A 21,718-nucleotide genomic window follows, 5' to 3' on the forward strand; every position below is an offset into this window, starting at 1 on the left:
GTGATTTCAATCTCAGCACAAAATGCTTGGAGCTGCAGAATAACCAAAGACACTCTGGAAATGCATTTGTCGAGACTTTGAGTCTCAGTAGAAAAATGCTTATTTCAGCCAGTGGAAACACTTTGTGAAATAAACATTTTAAGTCTCACACTTTCATGGTATTCGGTTCTGAAGCTACGTGATTAAAGATGAGACGATAGTTGTTATGGAAATAGATCTTTTCCGTTCTAAATATAAAAAGTAGGTCATATAAAGTTTAAGCAGGTGGCAGCGATATTGCTGTGCAAAGAAGCTTTAAAGACGTGTGCTGTGTATTCCCAGTACTAAGAGAAAGTAGCATAATTCTGGCATGATGCTCTGGCATACAGTGTTACTAACAAATTAGATAATAGTAAAGCAGAAAGTTGTTTAAAATCACATGCTCTGTCTGAATCACAAGCAAAAATAGCTGGGTTTCATGTCCCTTTAAGCTCTGAGTGGATTCCACAATAGTTGGTCTGTGAGAAACTTCTCTCCTGATTATAGCTTTCTCTTAGCCACCAGATGAGGGCCTCATTTGAAGGGACAGAAAAAAATATTTTGACAAATAACCCTCAGACTGTGCCCTTAATAATCTAACTAATGCAGATTAAAGGTCTTGCATTACATTTATACAAAAGAAACAACATTCATAGCTTCCTCCCTGTAACCTTATTGATGGAGATAAAATGTTTTTGAACTTACTGGTTATATGAATGTTTCAAGTGCGCTATCCCGACATGAAATATATTTATATTTCATATTTCAATGTTCTTCACATAGCAGAATAAAGGTATACGTATATAGGAATATCTATTTCTAAAAACTTATCTCCCTATATGAAGAACATTGGAATGTGAAATATGTACAGTACATAAACAGTAGTTTCAGCTACTTGGCTGCAAAGTGCTCCAATTCACTTATATATATATATATATATATATATATATATATATATATATATATATATATATATATATACAGTATATATGTATACATTTGTATTTATGTGTTTATATGTTTATATATGTCTGTAAATACATATATACACATATATAAGTACATATATACATATGTACACACATATAAATATATTTCTTCTGTTATGTGTGATCAGTCCACGGGTCATCATTACTTCTGGGATATAACTCCTCCCCAACAGGAAATGCAAGAGGATTCACCCAGCAGAGCTGCATATAGCTCCTCCCCTCTACGTCAGTCCCAGTCATTCTCTTGCACCCAACGACTAGATAGGATGTGTGAGAGGACTATGGTGATTATACTTAGTTTTTATGACTTCAATCAAAAGTTTGTTATTTTACAATAGCACCGGAGCGTGTTATTACTTCTCTGGCAGAGTTTGAGGAAGAATCTACCAGAGTTTTTTTTTACTATGATTTTAACCGGAGTAGTTAAGATCATATTGCTGTTCTCGGCCATCTGAGGGAGGTAAAAGCTTCAGATCAGGGGACAGCGGGCAGATGAATCTGCATTGAGGTATGTAGCAGTTTTTATTTTCTGAATGGAATTGATGAGAAAATCCTGCCATACCGTTATAATGACATGTATGTATACACTTCAGTATTCTGGGGATGGTATTTCACCGGAACTACTCTGTTAAAAGTCACTAATCCTTTTAATAGGTATTTATCATGTTAAACCTTTTTTGCTGGAATGTAGAATCGTTTACATTTCTGAGGTACTGAGTGAATAAATATTTGGGCATTATTTTCCACTTGGCAGTTGTTTGGTTTTAATTGTGACAGTTTCGTTTCTCTTCACTGCTGTGTGTGAGGGGGAGGGGCCGTTTTTGGCGCTCTTTGCTACGCATCAAAAAATTCCAGTCAGTTACTCTTATATTTCCTGCATGATCCGGTTCATCTCTGACAGATCTCAGGGGTCTTCAAACTTCTTTGGAGGGAGGTAGATTCTCTCAGCAGAGCTGTGAGAATTTTATATTGACTGTGAATAAAAAACGTTGCTCTGTAATTTTTATGTCAAATTTAATTATTGTTATTTTTCTAATGGGAACAAACCTTTGCTAAAAGTTGTGTTGTTTTAAAGTTTGATGCTATAACTGTTTTTCAGTTCATTATTTCAACTGTCATTTAATCGTTTAGTACCTCTTTGAGGCACAGTTCGTTTTTGCTAAAAAAGATTATAACCAAGTTGCAAGTTTATTGCTAGTGTGTTAAACATGTCTGACTCAGAGGAAGATATCTGTGTCATTTGTTCCAATGCCAAGGTGGAGCCCAATAGAAATTTATGTACTAACTGTATTGATGCTACTTTAAATAAAAGTCAATCTGTACAATTTGAACAAATTTCACCAAACAGCGAGGGGAGAGTTATGCCGACTAACTCGCCTCACGCGGCAGTACCTGCATCTCCCGCCCGGGAGGTGCGTGATATTATGGCGCCTAGTACATCTGGGCGGCCATTACAGATAACATTACAAGATATGGCTACTGTTATGACTGAAGTTTTGTCTAAATTACCAGAACTAAGAGGCAAGCGTGATCACTCTGGGGTGAGAACAGAGTGCGCTGACAATACTAGGGCCATGTCTGATACTGCGTCACAGCTTGCAGAGCATGAGGACGGAGAGCTTCATTCTGTAGGTGACGGTTCTGATCCAAACAGATTGGATTCAGATATTTCAAATTTTAAATTTAAATTGGAGAACCTCCGTGTATTACTAGGGGAGGTCTTAGCAGCTCTCAATGATTGTAACACCGTTGCAATACCAGAGAAACTGTGTAGGTTGGATAAATACTTTGCGGTACCGGCGAGTACTGACGTTTTTCCTATACCTAAGAGACTAACTGAAATTGTTACTAAGGAGTGGGATAGACCCGGTGTGCCGTTCTCACCCCCTCCAATATTTAGAAAGATGTTTCCAATAGACACCACCACTCGGGACTTATGGCAAACGGTCCCTAAGGTGGAGGGAGCAGTTTCTACTTTAGCTAAGCGTACCACTATCCCGGTGGAGGATAGCTGTGCTTTTTCAGATCCAATGGATAAAAAATTAGAGGGTTACCTTAAGAAAATGTTTGTTCAACAAGGTTTTATATTGCAACCCCTTGCATGTATCGCGCCGATTACGGCTGCGGCAGCATTTTGGATTGAGTCTCTGGAAGAGAACCTTAGTTCATCTACGCTAGACGACATTACGGACAGGCTTAGAGTCCTTAAACTAGCTAATTCATTCATTTCGGAGGCCGTAGTACATTTAACCAAACTTACGGCTAAGAACTCAGGATTCGCCATACAGGCACGTAGGGCGCTGTGGCTAAAATCCTGGTCAGCTGATGTTACTTCTAAGTCCAAATTACTTAATATACCTTTCAAGGGGCAGTCTTTATTTGGGCCCGGTTTGAAAGAAATTATCGCTGACATTACAGGAGGTAAGGGCCACGCCCTACCTCAAGACAAAGCCAAAGCTAAGGCTAGACAGTCTAATTTTCGTCCCTTTCGGAATTTCAAAACAGGAGCAGCATCAACCTCCACTGCACCAAAACAGGAGGGAGCTGTTGCTCGTTACAGGCAAGGCTGGAAGCCTAACCAGTCCTGGAACAAGAGCAAGCAGGCCAGGAAACCTGCTGCTGCCCCAAAGACAGCATGAACCGAGAGCCCCCGATCCGGGACCGGATCTAGTGGGGGGCAGACTTTCTCTCTTCGCCCAGGCCTGGGCAAGAGATGTTCAGGATCCCTGGGCGCTAGAGATCATATCTCAGGGATACCTTCTAGACTTCAAATTATCTCCCCCAAGAGGGAGATTTCATCTGTCAAGGTTGTCAACAAACCAGATAAAGAAAGAAGCGTTTCTACGCTGTGTACAAGATCTGTTATTAATGGGAGTGATCCATCCGGTTCCGCGGTCGGAACAAGGACAAGGGTTCTACTCAAACCTGTTTGTGGTTCCCAAAAAAGAGGGAACTTTCAGGCCAATCTTAGATTTAAAGATTCTAAACAAATTCCTAAGAGTTCCATCGTTCAAAATGGAAACTATTCGGACAATCTTACCCATGATCCAAAAGGGTCAGTACATGACCACAGTGGATTTAAAAGATGCTTACCTTCACATACCGATTCACAAAGATCATCACCGGTATCTAAGGTTTGCCTTCTTAGACAGGCACTACCAGTTTGTAGCTCTTCCATTCGGATTGGCTACGGCTCCAAGAATCTTCACAAAGGTTCTGGGTGCCCTTCTGGCGGTACTAAGACCGCGAGGGATTTCGGTAGCTCCGTACCTAGACGACATTCTAATACAAGCTTCAAGCTTTCAAACTGCCAAGTCTCATACAGAGTTAGTTCTGGCATTTCTAAGGTCGCATGGATGGAAAGTGAACGAAAAGAAGAGTTCTCTTTTTCCTCTCACAAGAGTTCCATTCTTGGGGACTCTTATAGATTCTGTAGAAATGAAGATTTACCTGACAGAAGACAGGTTAACAAAGCTTCAAAATGCATGCCGTGTCCTTCATTCCATTCAACACCCGTCAGTAGCTCAATGCATGGAGGTGATCGGCTTAATGGTAGCGGCAATGGACATAGTACCTTTTGCACGCCTACACCTCAGACCGCTGCAATTGTGCATGCTAAGTCAGTGGAATGGGGATTACTCAGATTTGTCCCCTACTCTGAATCTGAATCAAGAGACCAGAAATTCTCTTCTATGGTGGCTTTATCGGCCACACCTGTCCAGGGGGATGCCATTCAGCAGGCCAGACTGGACAATTGTAACAACAGACGCCAGCCTACTAGGTTGGGGCGCTGTCTGGAATTCTCTGAAGGCTCAGGGACTATGGAATCAGGAGGAGAGTCTCCTTCCAATAAACATCCTGGAATTGAGAGCAGTTCTCAATGCCCTTCTGGCTTGGCCCCAATTAACAACTCGGGGGTTCATCAGGTTTCAGTCGGACAACATCACGACTGTAGCTTACATCAACCATCAGGGAGGGACAAGAAGCTCCCTAGCAATGATGGAAGTATCAAAGATAATTCGCTGGGCAGAGTCTCACTCTTGCCACCTGTCAGCAATCCACATCCCGGGAGTGGAAAACTGGGAGGCGGATTTCTTGAGTCGCCAGACTTTTCATCCGGGGGAGTGGGAACTTCATCCGGAGGTCTTTGCCCAAATACTTCGACGTTGGGGCAAACCAGAGATAGATCTCATGGCGTCTCGCCAGAACGCCAAACTTCCTCTCTACGGGTCCAGATCCAGGGATCCGGGAGCGGTTCTGATAGATGCTTTGACAGCACCTTGGAACTTCGGGATGGCTTATGTGTTTCCACCCTTCCCGCTGCTTCCTCGATTGATTGCCAAAATCAAACAGGAGAGAGCATCAGTGATTCTAATAGCGCCTGCATGGCCACGCAGGACTTGGTATGCAGATCTAGTGGACATGTCATCCTGTCCGCCTTGGTCTCTACCTCTAAGACAGGACCTTCTGATACAGGGTCCATTCAAACATCAAAATCTAACTTCTCTGAAGCTGACTGCTTGGAAATTGAACGCTTGATTTTATCAAAACGTGGTTTTTCTGAGTCGGTTATTGATACCCTGATACAGGCTAGGAAGCCTGTTACCAGAAGGATTTACCATAAAATATGGCGTAAATACCTATACTGGTGCGAATCCAAAGGTTACTCCTGGAGTAAGGTTAGGATCGCTAGGATATTGTCCTTTCTACAAGAAGGTTTAGAAAAGGGTTTATCAGCTAGTTCATTAAAGGGACAGATTTCAGCTCTGTCCATCTTGTTACACAGGCGTCTGTCAGAAAATCCAGACGTCCAGGCCTTTTGTCAGGCTTTAGCTAGGATCAAGCCTGTGTTTAAAGCTGTTGCTCCGCCATGGAGTTTAAACTTAGTTCTTAACGTTTTACAGGGTGTTCCGTTTGAACCCCTTCATTCCATTGATATAAAATTGTTATCTTGGAAAGTTCTGTTTTTAATGGCTATTTCCTCGGCTCGAAGAGTCTCTGAGTTATCAGCCTTACATTGTGATTCTCCTTATCTGATTTTTCACTCAGACAAGGTAGTTCTGCGTACTAAACCTGGGTTCTTACCTAAGGTAGTCACTAACAGGAATATCAATCAAGAGATTGTTGTTCCATCCTTGTGTCCAAATCCTTCTTCAAAGAAGGAACGTCTTCTACACAATCTGGATGTAGTTCGTGCCCTCAAGTTCTTCTTGCAGGCAACTAAAGATTTTCGCCAAACTTCTTCCCTGTTTGTCGTTTATTCTGGACAGAGGAGAGGTCAAAAAGCTTCTGCTACCTCTCTCTCTTTTTTTGGCTTCGTAGCATAATACGTTTAGCCTATGAGACTGCTGGACAGCAGCCTCCTGAAAGAATTACAGCTCACTCCACTAGAGCTGTGGCTTCCACTTGGGCCTTTAAGAATGAGGCCTCGGTTGAACAGATTTGCAAGGCTGCAACTTGGTCTTCGCTTCATACTTTTTCCAAATTTTACAAATTTGACACTTTTGCTTCTTCGGAGGCTATTTTTGGGAGAAAGGTTCTTCAGGCAGTGGTTCCTTCTGTATAATGAGCCTGCCTATCCCTCCCGTCATCCGTGTACTTTTGCTTTGGTATTGGTATCCCAGAAGTAATGATGACCCGTGGACTGATCACACATAACAGAAGAAAACATAATTTATGCTTACCTGATAAATTCCTTTCTTCTGTTGTGTGATCAGTCCACGGCCCGCCCTGTTTTAAGGCAGGTAAATATCTTTTAAATTATACTCCAGTCACCACTTCACCCTTGGTTACTCCTTTCTCGTTGACTCTTGGTCGAATGACTGGGACTGACGTAGAGGGGAGGAGCTATATGCAGCTCTGCTGGGTGAATCCTCTTGCATTTCCTGTTGGGGAGGAGTTATATCCCAGAAGTAATGATGACCCGTGGACTGATCACACAACAGAAGAAAGGAATTTATCAGGTAAGCATAAATTATGTTATATATATGTATATAAATGAATATGTGCACACATAAACATCTTTAGACATGTATACAGTATGTATGTATCTCTTTGTTAAATGCCTTTGAATGCCTTTTTTTCTAACACCTGAGACCTAATATCTTGAAGCCATTATTTTTTATTTCAATTTTTTTAAAATATTTTTTTTTATTAGATAGGGTAACTGTACTTTTAAATGTATTTTTGATATATTTTGTGCAACTTTTAAGTCGAGTGTAACCGTTAACCAGAGCTCTGAAGACGCGCTATCCTGATGCATGTTAAATTAAATTGATGCGCACATCATCAGATTCTTGTAAAGAGCTGCTATAAACCCCTTATTGCTTGCATACAACAGTTAGACCGCCACTCTTAATCTAGCCCAAAATGTTTGCTAGGAGATGGTAAAGGGCTACAAATAATTTGGAACTACTTCTTTTCAAAATAAAAAGCCTATACATAATCAAAGTGGGTAGAAATAAAACTCTAGTTGGCAGAGAGAATGGCAGAAAGACATTTATAAGAGACAACTATTTAAGAAGTTTTCCTTAAAGTATGTAATATATAAAAAAAAATGTTTTGTTGTACTCTCCATTTAACTAATTTATGTAGTTTTCTATGACCTCCCATGCAATATTTTGTATGACTTGCTGATAAAAAGAGGACAGATAGGATAGCGTTAATAAATATGATAAGAGGCTGCAAAGAAATACTTTTGTATTAAAGGGACAGTCTAGTCAAAATTAAACTTTCAGGATTCAGATAGGGTATGCCATTTTAAACAACTTTCCAATTTACTTTTATCATTAAATTTTCTTTGTTCTCTTGGTATTCTTATTTGAAAGCTAAACCTAGGTAGGCTCATATGCTAATTTTTAAACCCTTGAAGGCCGTCTCTTATCTGAGTGCATTTGACAGTTTTTCACAGCTAGACAGCGCTAGCTCATGTGTTTCGTATAGATAACGTGCTCACTCCCATGGAGTTACTTATGAGAGGGACTGATTGGTTAAAGTGTCAGTAAACTTTAAAAATAATGTTATATAATTCTGCACATAGTGTAGAATTATATAACATTATATTAGCCAAACATTTATAAAACCTAATATTCCCTATTAATTAAAAAAAAAAAACGCTGTTTCACAGACCCGCTCTCTGCTGAGCGGGTCTCTGTATAGTAACAGCCCGGCCCGACCGCGCCATAAGACTAAGTGCAGCTCGCTCCTGTGACAGGAGCGAGCTGCACTTAGTCTTATGGCGCGGTCGGGCCGTGACTATACAGCTGGCCCGATGCGCTGAGTAAATATAACAGACCCGCTCGGCAGAGAGCAGAGAGCGGGTCTGTGAAACAGCGTTTTTTTAAAAAAAATTAATAGGGAATATTAGGTTTTAGAAATGTTTGGCTAATATAATGTTATATAATTCTGCACTATGTGCAGAATTATATAACATTATTTTTAAGGTTTACTGTCCCTTTAAATGCAAGCCTGTCAAAATTACTGAAATAAAGGGGCAGTCTGCAGAGGCTTAGATACAAGATAATCACAGAGGTAAAAAGTATATTATTATAACTGTGTTGGTTATGCAAAACTGGGGAATGGGTAATAAAGGGATTATCTATCTTTTTAAACAATAAAAAATCTGGAGTAGACTGTCCCTTTAATGAAACATTATTTGCAAACAAATGCACTTTCCAGTTCATTATTGCATTTATAACTAAATTTTTTAAAGATGAATGGATTGACTTGGGTTTGATATATGAATGGTCAATAGTGAAAATAGTCATGAATTTTTTTACATCTAATTATAAATCTTTGCAGTTAATTGAATTAATCAGAATACAGTAATTTTGATTCAAATACAAAAAAGGATGTTAGAAATGATCAATATATACAGTATATAAATATACAGTTACTGTTGAACAGAGCTTTATATCATTTTGTATTTTGGGAGAGGTATGTCCGTCGGCCCCTTTTGTTACTCTTGGTGTCCTATTTATTTGCTGGTTTCTGGAACCGAAACCTGAGACTACCCAGCCATGTGCAGAAATGCCTTTATCCATCCCTGACATGTGCGACTGCTCACTGGCACTGTCTAACTCTGCTCTGAGGCCATCCAGTTTGTGTCCTGAGCCATCTGACCTCTAAATGGTCTAACTGTTTCCCTCAGAACACCCAGATTGTGCCCTAAGCCTCCTGATGCCAGCATATAATGGGTAGTATGAAATTATTATTAATAATTATTATTATTATTATAACTGTTGCTGTGTTTCAGAAGCATATAAAACTTTTTTTGTCCATAAAGTTATCAAGAAAGCTGTCAAGCAGCGGACTGTTAACTGACAGTCATCGATCTCGCTGCTCATCGGCTTCTTCGCAGCTTTCTTGCTACCCTGTCACTAAGCACACACACTATACTATACTGTTTTACCCCCTAAACCGCCACTCCCGGAGCCCCCCACACCTAAATAAACTTATTACCCCCTAAACCGCCGCTCCCGGACCCCGCCACAACTATAATAAATATATTAACCCCTAAACCGCCGCTCCCGGATCCCGCCGCCACTATAATAAATATATAAACCCCTAAACCGCCGCTCCCAGACCCCGCCGCCACCTACATTATACCTATTAACCCCTAATCTGCCGCCCCCTACACCGCCGCCACCTACATAAAGTTATTGACCCCTATCCTGCCGATCCTGGACCCCGCCGCAAATAAATTAATTGTTTTACCCCTAAAGTGCCACACCCAGAGCCCTCCGCCACCTACATTACATTTATTAACCCCTATCCTGCCCCCCTACACCGCCGCCACCTACAGTACATTGATTAACCCCTAATCTACCCCCCTACACCGCCGCCACTAAATTAAATGAATTAACCCCAAAATCTGTCTAACCCTAACACCCCCCTAACTTAAATATTATTTAAATTATTCTAAATAAATATTCCTATCATTAAATAAATTAATCCTATTTAAAACTAAATACTTACCTATAAAATAAACCCTAAGATAGCTACAATATAATTAATATTTACCTTTTAGGGTTTATTTTTATTTTACAGACAACTTTGTATTTATTTTAACTAGGTACAATAGTTATTAAATAGTTATTAACTATTTAATAGCTACCTAGCTAAAATAAATACAAAATAACCTGTAAAATAAATCCTAACCTAATCTAATTACACCTAATCTAAGCCCCCTAATAAAATAAAAAAGCCCCCCAAAATAATAAAATTCCCTACCCTAAACTAAATAACAAAGTAATCAGCTCTTTTACCAGCCCTTAAAAGGGCCTTTTGTGGGGTATTGCCCCAAAGTAACCAGCTCTTTTACCAGCCCTTAAAAGGGCTTTTTGCGGGGCATTGCCCCAAAGTAATCAGCTCTTTTACCTGTAAAAAAAGGCAATACAATACCCCCCCAACATTACAACCCACCACCCACACACCCCTACTCTAACCCCCCCCTTAAATAAACCTAACACTACTCCATTGAAGATCACCCTACCTTGAGCCGTCTTCACCCAACCGGGCTGAACTCTTCATCCGATGCGGGCACAAGTGGTCCTCCAGCCGGGCAGAAGTCTTCATCCGATCGGGGCAGAAGAGGTCCTCCATCCAGCTGAAGTCTTCATCCAAGCGGCATCTTCTATCTTCATCCTTCTGGCGATGAGCGGCTCCATCTTGAAGACCTCCGGCGCGGAACATCCATCTCTATCGACGTCTACCCGACGAATGACTGGTCCTTTAAATGACGTCATCCAAGATGGCGTCCCTCGAATTCCGATTGGCTGATAGGATTCTATCAGCCAATAGGAATTAAGGTAGGAAAAATCTGATTGGCTGATGTAATCAGCCAATTGGATTGAAGTTCGGCCTGGTTGGGTGAAGACGGCTCAAGGTAGGGTGATCTTCAATGGGTTTATTTAAGGGGGGATCGGGTGGGTTTTAGAGTAGTGGTGTGTGGGTGGTGGGTTGTAATGTTAGAGGGTATTGTATTCCTTTTTTTTTTACAGGTAAAAGAGCTGATTACTTTGGGGCAATGCCCCGCAAAAAGCCCTTTTAAGGGCTGGTAAAAGAGCTGGTTACTTTGGGGCAATGCCCCGCAAAAGGCCCTTTTAAGGGCTATTTGTAATTTAGTTTAGGGTAGGGAATCTTATTATTTTGGGGAGCTTTTTTATTTTATTAGGGGGCTTAGATTAGGTGTAATTAGATTAAACTTCTTGTAATTTTTTTTAATTTTTATAATTTAGTGGGGGGTTTTTGTAATATAGTTTAATTTATTTAATTGTATTTTATTTTAGATTATTGTAGTTAATTAATTTAATTAATTTCTTGATAGTGTAGTGTTAGGTGTATTTGTAACTTAGGTTAGGAGTTATTTTACAGGTAATTTTGTATTTATTTTAGCTAGGTAGCTATTAAATAGTTAATAACTATTTAATAACTATTGTACCTAGTTAAAATAAATACAAAGTTGCCTGTAAAATAAAAATAAATCCTAAAATAGCTACAATGTAATTATTAATTATATTGTAGCTATCTTAGGGTTTATTTTATAGGTAAGTATTTAGTTTTAAATAGGATTAATTTATTTAATGATAGGAATATTTATTTAGATTAATTGAAATAATATTTAAGTTAGGGGAGTGTTAGGGTTAGACTTAGGTTTTGGGGTAAATTCATTTAATATAGTAGCGGCGGTGTGGGGGGTAGATTAGGGGTTAATCAATGTACTGTAGGTGGCGGCGGTGTAGGGGGGCAGGATAGGGGTTAATAAATGTAATGTAGGTGGCAGAGGGCTCCGGGTGCGGGGGTTTAGGGGTTAAACAATTAATTTATTGGGGTGGGGTCCGGGATTGGCAGGATAGGGGTTAATAACTTTATGTAGGTGGTGGCGGTATAGGGGGCGGCAGATTAGGGGTTAATAAGTATAATGTAGGTGGCGGCAGGGTCCGGGTGCGGCGGTTTAGGGGTTAATACATATAATGTAGGTGGCGGCGGTGTCGGGTGGCAGATTAGGGGTTAATAAGTATAAAGTAGGTGGTGCGCGGTGTAGGGGGGCAGATTAGGGGTGTTTAGACTCGGGGTACATGTTAGAGTGTTAGGTGTAGACACTTTCCATAGGAATCAATTGGGCAGCAGCGAACATGAGCTTTCGCTGCTGTCAGGCTCCCATTGATTCCTATGGGATCCGCCGCCTCCAGGGCGGCGGATTGAAAACCAGGTACGCTGGCCCGGAATAGTGGTGAGCATACCTGCTAGTTCTTTGATAACTAGCAAAAGTAGTCAGATTGTGCCGAACTTGCGTTCGGAACATCTGCAGTGACGTAAGCATCGATCTGTGTCGGACTGAGTCCGGTGGATTGTATGTTACGTCACTAAATTCTACTTTTGCCGGGCTGTAGGGCTTGATAACTACAGCGAATCAGCCTGGGGTATTTGCGGTTAACGGCTTGATAACTAGAGGCCAAGGGCTATATTGACTTTTCAACATGTTTAGTATCAGAGAGAACATTAGCTTTAAGATTTGTATGCAATTTTAGAACCAGCTTGTCAATTATTTATCCACAAGGACCACATTTTAAGGCTATCCCTGTGTTACTATATGAGTGTCCATAGCTCAAAGATATACAGTATTTCTTTCATATAGTTGGTGAGAGTCCACAAGCTAGTTACTGATGGGATATACATTCCTAGCAGGAGGGGGCAAAGTTTCCCAAAATCTCAAAAGCCTATAAATACACCTCCCACCTAACTCATACCTCAGCTTTAAAAACTTTGCCTCCTTAGGAGGTGGTGAAGCATGATGTGTTTGATTTCTTCAATGAAAGGCGCTAAGCATATTGATGCCCAGTTCCTCTCTAAGTGCAGTGTTTGTCTGAGGGATTTGAATGGAGTATTGCCTGATGATACCATGTTTTCGCCTATAGGAAATCTATTCATAAGGCTCTCTGTAAATCGGTCGCAGGGATTCATCTGCTGCCTCCCTTTAAAGATCGACAATATACTTTTGTACCATTACCTCTGCTGATATGTTTGAGTACTGGTTTGGTTGTCTGCTATATTTGGATGGGTGTCTTACACGGTAAGTATATACTTTTATTATATAAGACACTCTTATATAATAAAATTGGGCACTTTTTAAGTAAAGTTGTTATATATTGTTTGTATTTATGCCTTGAGCCAGTAATTCTCTCACGTCTGTTATATATATATATCATACATAGTAGCATGGATATAAATTTATTTATTTTTTGTTGCAATTATGTCTCAAACTGAACCTGCCTCTGATGTTACCATAGGATTTGAGCTGCCTGAACACGTATCTACCAAGTGTGTGTGTTGTAAAAAAGCTGATCTAAATTCTTCAGCTCAAGTATGTCGCTCTTATTTTGACAATTTGTTAAATGCTGATAATATATCTGAGTACAAATGCACCCACTGTTATTCCATCTCAGGCTAATGTACATAGCATTCCTGCAGAAATAAAAGACTTTATTGCTGCGGCTGTAGAGAAGGCAATGACTGCTATTCCACCTTCAAATACACGTAAAAGGGTTTTGCAACATTTTCCTAAACCTGGTGAATTAAGTTCTGACCTCTACTGATGGGGCTTCCTCTGATTCAGAAGACTCCACGTCAGACAGTAATAGACAAATCATCTTTTTTATTTAAGATAGAATATATTCGCTCTTACAGGAAGTTTTGTTTACTTTGGGTATTGAGGAGTCTAAACCTCCTTATGATAAAGCTAGTAATCATCTAAATTCTGTATTTAAGACTACTGTTATTACTCCTGAAGTATTTCCTATTCCAGACGCTATCTCTAATGTGATTGCTAAAGAATGGTCTAAGTCTGATACCTCTTGTAACCCTTCTTCTAGGTTTAAGAAATTGTACCCTTTACCTCTAGCCAATTTATAACTTTGGGAAAGGGTTTCTAAAGTTGATAGGGCAATTTCCACACTTGCCAAACATACTACTATTCATATGGAAGACAGTACTTCTTTTAAGGATCCTTTAGAAAGGAAGCTTGAATCTTATCTAAGAAGGGCATATTTACATACTGGCTATATTCTTAGACCTGTTATATCTATGGCTGATGTTGTTGCTGCTTCTACTTTTTGGTTGGACAGTTTAGCACAGCAGTTGTCTTCAGATTCTGAATTATCTAACATTATTGTTTTACTTCAACATGCAAATCATTTTATTTGTGATGCCATATTATTTGATGTTATGAAGATCAATGTCAAATCCATGTCTTTAGCCATTCAAACTAGAAGAGCTGTATGGCTTAAATCATGGAATGCTGACATGGTGTATAAAACTAGATTATTACCTCACTTTTCAAGGTAAAAATCTTTTTGGTTCACAATTGGATTCTATTATCTCCACTGTTACTGGGGGTAAGGGAGTTTTTCTGCCCCAAGACAAGAAATCTACGGGTAAATTAAAAGCTCCCAATCATTTTCGTTCATTTCCTCAGAATAGAGAACAGAAAACCACTCCTTTCCCTAAGGCCTCTGGCTCTAATTGGAGACGATCTCCGAATTGGAATAAATCCAAGCTTTATAAGAAGCCAAATCCTGCCCCTAAACTTACATGAAGGTGCGGCCCTCAATCCGTTTCTTCTGGTAGGGAGCAGACTAAAGCTATTTCAAAGAGTTTGGACAGACTCTGTCCAAAATCAGTGGATTCAGAATAAAATTTCTCAGGGGTATCGAATAGGATTCAGAATAAAACTTCCCTTGGAAAGATTCTTTCTTACCCATGTACCAAAAAACCCAGTAAAAGCTCAAGCCTTTCTGAAATGTGTTTTAGATCTAGAACTTTCAGGGGTAATTATCCCAGTTCCACAGCAGGAACAAGGATTGGGTTTTTATTCAAATCTGTTCATTGTACCAAAGAAGGAAAATTCTTTCGGACCAATTTTGGATCTGAAAACTTTAAATCATTTTGTGAGAGTCTTAACTTTCAAGATGGTGACTATAAGGACTATTCTGCCTTTTGTTTAACAAGGTCACTTCATGTCCACAACTGTCATGTATATAGCCACAATCTTATCACTTCATTATGTTCAGTTCAGCTTATCAACCTTATTTGACATTTGTCACTACTGTTTCTTTAAATTTTGGACTATTCTTCCTCATATCCGGTATAAATAACCAGCTGCCCCTGTCTAATTGCTTGGTATTCATTGTAAATGTATTCTATTCTTAGCCTGACTTCTGTGGACGCTGTTCACTAACCTAACCCTAGCATTACTATCAGAGTTATTCTGTCATCCTGTCAAGACCCTACCTGCAGCCAGCCTGTCTGGACATTCACCTGAGATCACTCAGGTCATCTGATGTGAGCATGTTCCCTCAGTCTACCCGGGAACTTCGGATTCCTACACGCGGTGACGTCAGACGAAAGACCGCTCATAGCTGACAGCCTCGACCAGCATCTGGAGCTCTACAAGCTGGATTAGGCGGAATATCTCCCAAACCCTTAAGACTCGCCAGAAACACAAGACCGCTGCTCCATAATCTGTCCGCCTGCTCTGAGGCTGCGGACAGACATCGCCGAAAATCAACCCGATCCAATACAATCGGGTTGATTGACACCCCCTGCTGACGGCCGATTGGCCGCAAATCTGCAGGGGGCGGCATCACACCAGCAGTTCAATGTGCAATGATAAATGCTGACAGCGTATGCTGTCTGCATTTATCGATGTGCGGCGGACATAGCTTGCTATAGCGGATCATGTCCATCCACACAATGATAAATGGACCCCTTGGTCTTCTTTGCATACCTTTACTACATTTTACCATTTTGAAGTTTTTGCTTCTTTGTAAGCAGCTTTTGGTAGAAAGGTTCTTCAGGCAGCTGTCTCAGTTTGATTCTAGTGCATATGACTTAATTTGTTTTAATTTTTAAGAAAACTTAATTTTTTGGGATTTAATTTCTCAGTGGAAATAGCTGTTTTTATTTTACTCGTTAGTTACTTGTGGACTTCCACATCTTTGGTATTATATTATTCATTATCGGTTATTTGTAGAGCGCCAACAGATTCCGCAGCGCTAATATATCGCATCAGTAACTAGCTTGTGGGATCTCACTACCTATATTAAAGAAAACATCATTTATATAAGAACTTACCTAATAAATTAATTTCTTTCATGGTGGCGAGAGTCCACGAGACCCACCTATTTTTTGAGGGTTATGATTTTTTTGTATAAAGCACATTATTTATCCTGTTCCTCTTTTTTATGCTTTTACTCCTTATACACCTCACTAACTTGGCTATACGTTAAACTGATGTATGAGTGAGGTGGGAGGTGTATTTATAGGCATTTGAGGTTTGGGAAACTTTGCCCCCTTTTGGTAGGAATGTATATCCCATCAGTAACTAGCACATAGACTCTCGCCACCATGAAAGAAATTAATTTATCAGGTAAGTTCTTACGTAAATTGTTTTTTTCCCACTAGTCTGGTTTGCTGGTATACAAGTTGATTTTTTTTTATTTTACGCTAGCAGTAACCGAACTAGCGCAAAAATCGGAACTTACAATATTGTGTGCACGTTCACGTATTTCCCCCATAGAAGTCAATGGAGAAAAAAGTGGAAAAAAACTAACACCATCACATATTTTTATTAGGGCTACCTAATTCATATTGAAAATATGAATATTTCATATTACAATGCTCTTTAACATGTTTGTAATATGCGCATATCCGTTCGCATGCTGTAAAATGTGCATACCCGATTGCATACTGTAAAATGCGCATAAATGACCCCATACTGTAAAATGCTTGTACTAAACACGAAAATATTAATATTGCATATGTATCAGGGGTGTCCAAACTTTGCTCTCCAGAGGTTTTGGAACTACATTTCCCATGATGCGCAGCTAGATAAAATGCTGGCTGAGCATCATCGGAAATGTAGTTCCAAAACCTCTGGAGAGCAAAGTTTGGACACCCCTGATATATATGCTTTAACTTGTTTTCATTTACCTAACTGCAAAGGGCTACAATGCACTTAGCAATGTATATGTATGCATCTTTATGTTAAAGTCCTTTGGCTTTTTTTTTTCTAATACCCAAGATCTCATATCTTTTTTGCATTTTTGTGTGCAATATTTTTTTTAAATAATTTTTATTATATAGTGTTATTATGAATGTAAGTTATGTAACTGTACTTTGTAATGTATTTTTGATGTGTTTTGTGACACATTTTTTATTTTCGAGAAACAGTTAAAGGGACACTAAATCCAAATTTGTTCTTTCATGATTCAGATAGAGCATGCAATGTTAAGCAACTCTCGAATTAACTTCTATTATCAATTTTTCTTCGTTCTCTTGCCATCTTTATTTGAAAAAGAAGGCATCTAAGCTAAGGAGCCAAAAAATGTTTGGTTCAGGACCATGGATAGCACTTGTTCATTGGTGCTGTCCAATCAGCAAGGACAACACAGGTTGTTCACCAAAAATGGGCCGGCATCTAAACTTACATTCTTGCATTTCAAATAAAGATACCAAGAGAATGAAGACAATTTAATAATTGGAGTACATTAGAAAGTTGCTTAAAATTGCATGCTCTATCTGAATCACGAAAGAAAAAAATTGGGTTCAGTGTCCCTTTAAGATTGTGGTAATGATTCCAGCATAAATTGTGATTGTGCTAGAACTTATACTTAGAATAAACATTCACACACTGGGTGAAAAGTGCAGGCTGAAGTCTCAGTTACTCAGCCAATTCCCACCAGTAACTTTGTCACATCCACTTATCCGTGATAAAACATACTCCAATCAGCAAAAAAGATTGCTAAAAATCCAATTTATTAAAAAGACCACAAAAGGTAAAAATAATCAGCATCCGCCACATTTGTCACTCTGTGAAAGCAGCTTAGGGGCCCCGGTGTTTCGTTCTCTCCTGAAACAATACTTAAAGAGATATGAAACCCAAATTTTTTCTATCAGGATTCAGATAGAGCATGACATTTAAGCAACTTTCTAATTTACTAATATTAACAATTGTTCTTCATTCTCTTGGTATGCTTTGTTGAATGAGCAGCAAGGTACTTCTAGTTGCTGACTGAATAAATGCGTGAGCCAATGGCAATCAGTATAGATATGCATCCACCAATCAGCAACTAGAACCTAGGTTCTTTGCTGCTCCTCAGCTTTCATAGATAAACCTTTCAGCAAAGGATAACAAGAGAAGGAAGCAAATTAAATAATATAATTAAATTGGAAAGTTGTTTAAAATTGTATTCTCTATCAGAATCATAAAAGAAAAATGTAGGGTTTCATGTCCCTTTACGTAGCAGTGGCCTTAAGACTGCTACTGCTGCTTAACCTGTCCGCCACCTGTCTTAACAGGCCCTGCAAGAGGCTGATTGGCCACCAGCGAGCAAGGGGAGGCATTGCTTGTGCAATGTTAAACGCAGACAGCGTATGCTGTCCCCTCGCAGCACAGTAGTGAATCATGTCCGCTCCTCCTATAATAAATGGAGCCTATAATATATCTGTCTGTCTATCTATCGATCTGTCTGTCTGTCTATAGTTTATCTTTTGATCTATCTGTATATCTATCTAATATCACCTAACTGTATTTACTCACATTAAATATATAGTTTTTGAACCAATACTTCTCTGTAAACTGTTATTAAGACTTTTAACATTCATGAGCCTTAGAAACTAATTGCCAGTTTTGTGTAAATTTTACAATTGCAAAGCAGGAATGTTAAATTATTACAGTGGTATAAAAATCCCCTTTCTATTAATTTAGAAATGTCAGATTTGATTCTCTTTGCACTCCAGAGAAAATAATTATACATGCCTGCACACAAAAGCCTACCTTCTGATTGCTAAACCAATTGAGAAATAAAAATTGTAATTCAATTATAGTTGGTTAGTCCTTTTTACTAATCCCTAGTCATTTTTTGTTGTTGCCGTTTCTACTGGCCAATTTAGGGAAGTTAATCTGTCAATTATACTAATTTTGCTTATGTAATATTTGTTAAATGTTTAATACATTGGGCAGTTGTGGAGTAATGGGATTTGCAGTTACAGGAGGAGTATATCAACCTTGTGTTTATTAGCTTTTCATTTTTGTTATCACTTCACTAGCTGCAGAAACCAGCTGCTGGGGCGAGTGTGGGAAGCGGATTTGGAAGCCTGTCAGTTGTTGATCAGAGAAATTCATCTAAAAGGAGCTGACTCCAAAGCTTTTGATGCAAGAGAAAGTCAGACAGATGAAGCAGAGGCAGCTTGTGATGTTTGTTTGGATCCAGGAATCAAAATGGAACATTTTTACCCAAAAGCTAAAGAGTGGGTTGCGGCAAGAAAATCTTATCAACACAAATACAATGAAGTGGAAGAGGTGACAATATTTTATATAAATATATTTATTTATTTATTGACCTGTTAAGTTAATAGAGTTCTACTAACAGAGTATTTCATGTCAGAAATACAATAAACCTGCAGGATCTACACGTATTTCTTCTTAAAAATCTGGTTCCAAACTACCACTGCAGTCAGGGACATTGCTGGGATCAGAAAAGATCAAGGGCTTTAGTCTGTGAAAATTATTCTACTCAAGTGCCCAAAAGGATATAAATATATCTGTACATGTATATAGCTAAAGAGGAAGCGTCTGCAAGAAAATGTAATAAACACAATTATAAGAGGGGGAAAATGTGTATTTTTTATATATATATATATATTATATATATATATATATATATATATATATATATTATGTATATATATAATATATATATATATATATATATATATATATATATATATATATATATATATAATTACCATGCAAAACAAATTACTGTTAAGAAAGTGTAAAATACACTAATAGAAGATCTTGATCATATCAGAATTACAAAACACTATCAAGATTCACACCCAAGTGTTCCCAACTGTCCTGCATTTTGCCGGATTGTCATGGATTGAGAAGTCCACTGTCCCACAGCACTCTAGGACTTTATAAAAATGCCAAGGAGCCCTTAGCCGTAGCCTGATTCGCTGTGCATATAGCTTCCTATGCTCTCCCATGCCATATTTCTGCCAATTATACAGATAAAGAGATATTGAACCACACAGGCTTGTATACATTTTTTTTTATTATTATGTAAATCTTCATACAGTATGTGCCTATGATCTCCTATGCAATATTTCTTTAAATTATTCAGAAGAAGTATTAAAGCACAAAGGCTTGCATACATTTTTTTTTTATTATGTAAGCCTTCATATGTGCCTATACTATAAGCACTCTGGAATGTTTAATTAGATATTTTACTTCTAATCTGCAGTTTTCTCCTTATGCTTAAGGGAATTGTGTATGAATGAGGGCTTCAATGCACTCATTTTACTATCCTACTGTACAAATCCTTCCATATCATACTCTCATGACTGAAACACGAGTATCCGACTATGCTATACTGACTAGGCCTATTCCCTGCCTCAATTATCAGACACAATAGTCAGTTATATTGGTCAAGTGCATACAATAAAGTTAATTTATAGAATATACAAATATAAGAAAACAGTCCAAGCACCACCAATATAATTGTAAAGCTTTATTATGGCAATGTACCTGCTTGTTTGTTTGTTATGCATATCCATATTATCATGTCCAGGAATCAGACATCTTCACACATACCTGTGAAACCTTTTCCCAAAACTCTGACCATACAACAAATGTCCATGCTTTATATATATATATATATATATATATATATATATATATATATATATATATATATATATATATATTATTATTATTATTATTATTATCATCAGTTATTTGTAGAGTGCCAACAGATATATATATATACCATAATTTTTAGAGGTGAAACTGGGACCACCTGGCGCTGTGCCAGTGGGGGCATGGTCAAGGACCGTGGCAATTGCCGACCGGAGCTAATTTTCGAAAAAAAACTCACAAATGCGTCATTTAATCTCTTTAAAAATAGATTCTGACTGAAATACAATGTATCAATAAGTGGCATAAGATCATTCAGTTATATGAAAGTAGTTAGGGTTGGAAAAATCAGAAGTTAAAGCAGAAACTACTCAGATGGTGGGGATATGACTATGCAAATTATTATTTCTACAACTATAGAGGTATTATATTATATTGAACAATATACATGTTGGCATCTGTGCTCACAGTGTTAATTATCATTAGAATGACCAATGTAACAGCATGGTGCACATAAGGAGACACATACAGGCCCTGCAATTGTACAGGGATGGAGGTAGGTACTGTGATATGGAAGCATTAAACTGCTGGTCTGTAATCATGCCCAGATTTTAGTAATAAAACTGAATGAACAGTCAGTAGTTGAAGAGCAGGGGCAGAATGCTCATTGATGGGAGGCTACTGCTTGACCAGTCTGGGGAATAATTAAAGAAGCCCTATAGCAAAATGTAAAAAACTGAGCTCCTCCTTTACACCCTTCCCTTTTATTTTTCACCCATATAAAAGAGTAGTCATTTTATCTGTTACACTTGAATGCTTCATTTGAGGGGACACCAAAGGCTATTTTTTAAATCTCTGTTAAACCTCTCTGCTTCTGCTGTATAATAGAGAGAGAAGAGACTGAAAAATATGTCTAATGCTGCTCTCTAGAGCTTTGGGAGGGGTAACAACTACATTCCTTGCATCCTAATCGATAAGTCTATAGTAACTAGAAGTAATTTGTGGTTAACGG

General features: G+C 38.6%; 1 protein-coding gene across 1 annotated transcript in view; it reads left to right on the forward strand.

Annotated features, from left to right (window-relative positions):
- Positions 1 to 21,718, forward strand: part of DISC1 (DISC1 scaffold protein) — an 831,610-nt gene that overhangs the window by 756,193 nt on the left and 53,699 nt on the right. Inside the window, exon 11 of the mRNA XM_053712267.1 lies at positions 19,116 to 19,368. Within this exon, the coding sequence (XP_053568242.1) occupies positions 19,116 to 19,368 (253 nt within the window). The remainder of the gene's footprint in view (positions 1 to 19,115; positions 19,369 to 21,718) is intronic.

Source organism: Bombina bombina, chromosome 4 (genome assembly GCF_027579735.1).
Source record: "Bombina bombina isolate aBomBom1 chromosome 4, aBomBom1.pri, whole genome shotgun sequence".
NCBI lineage: Eukaryota > Metazoa > Chordata > Amphibia > Anura > Bombinatoridae > Bombina > Bombina bombina.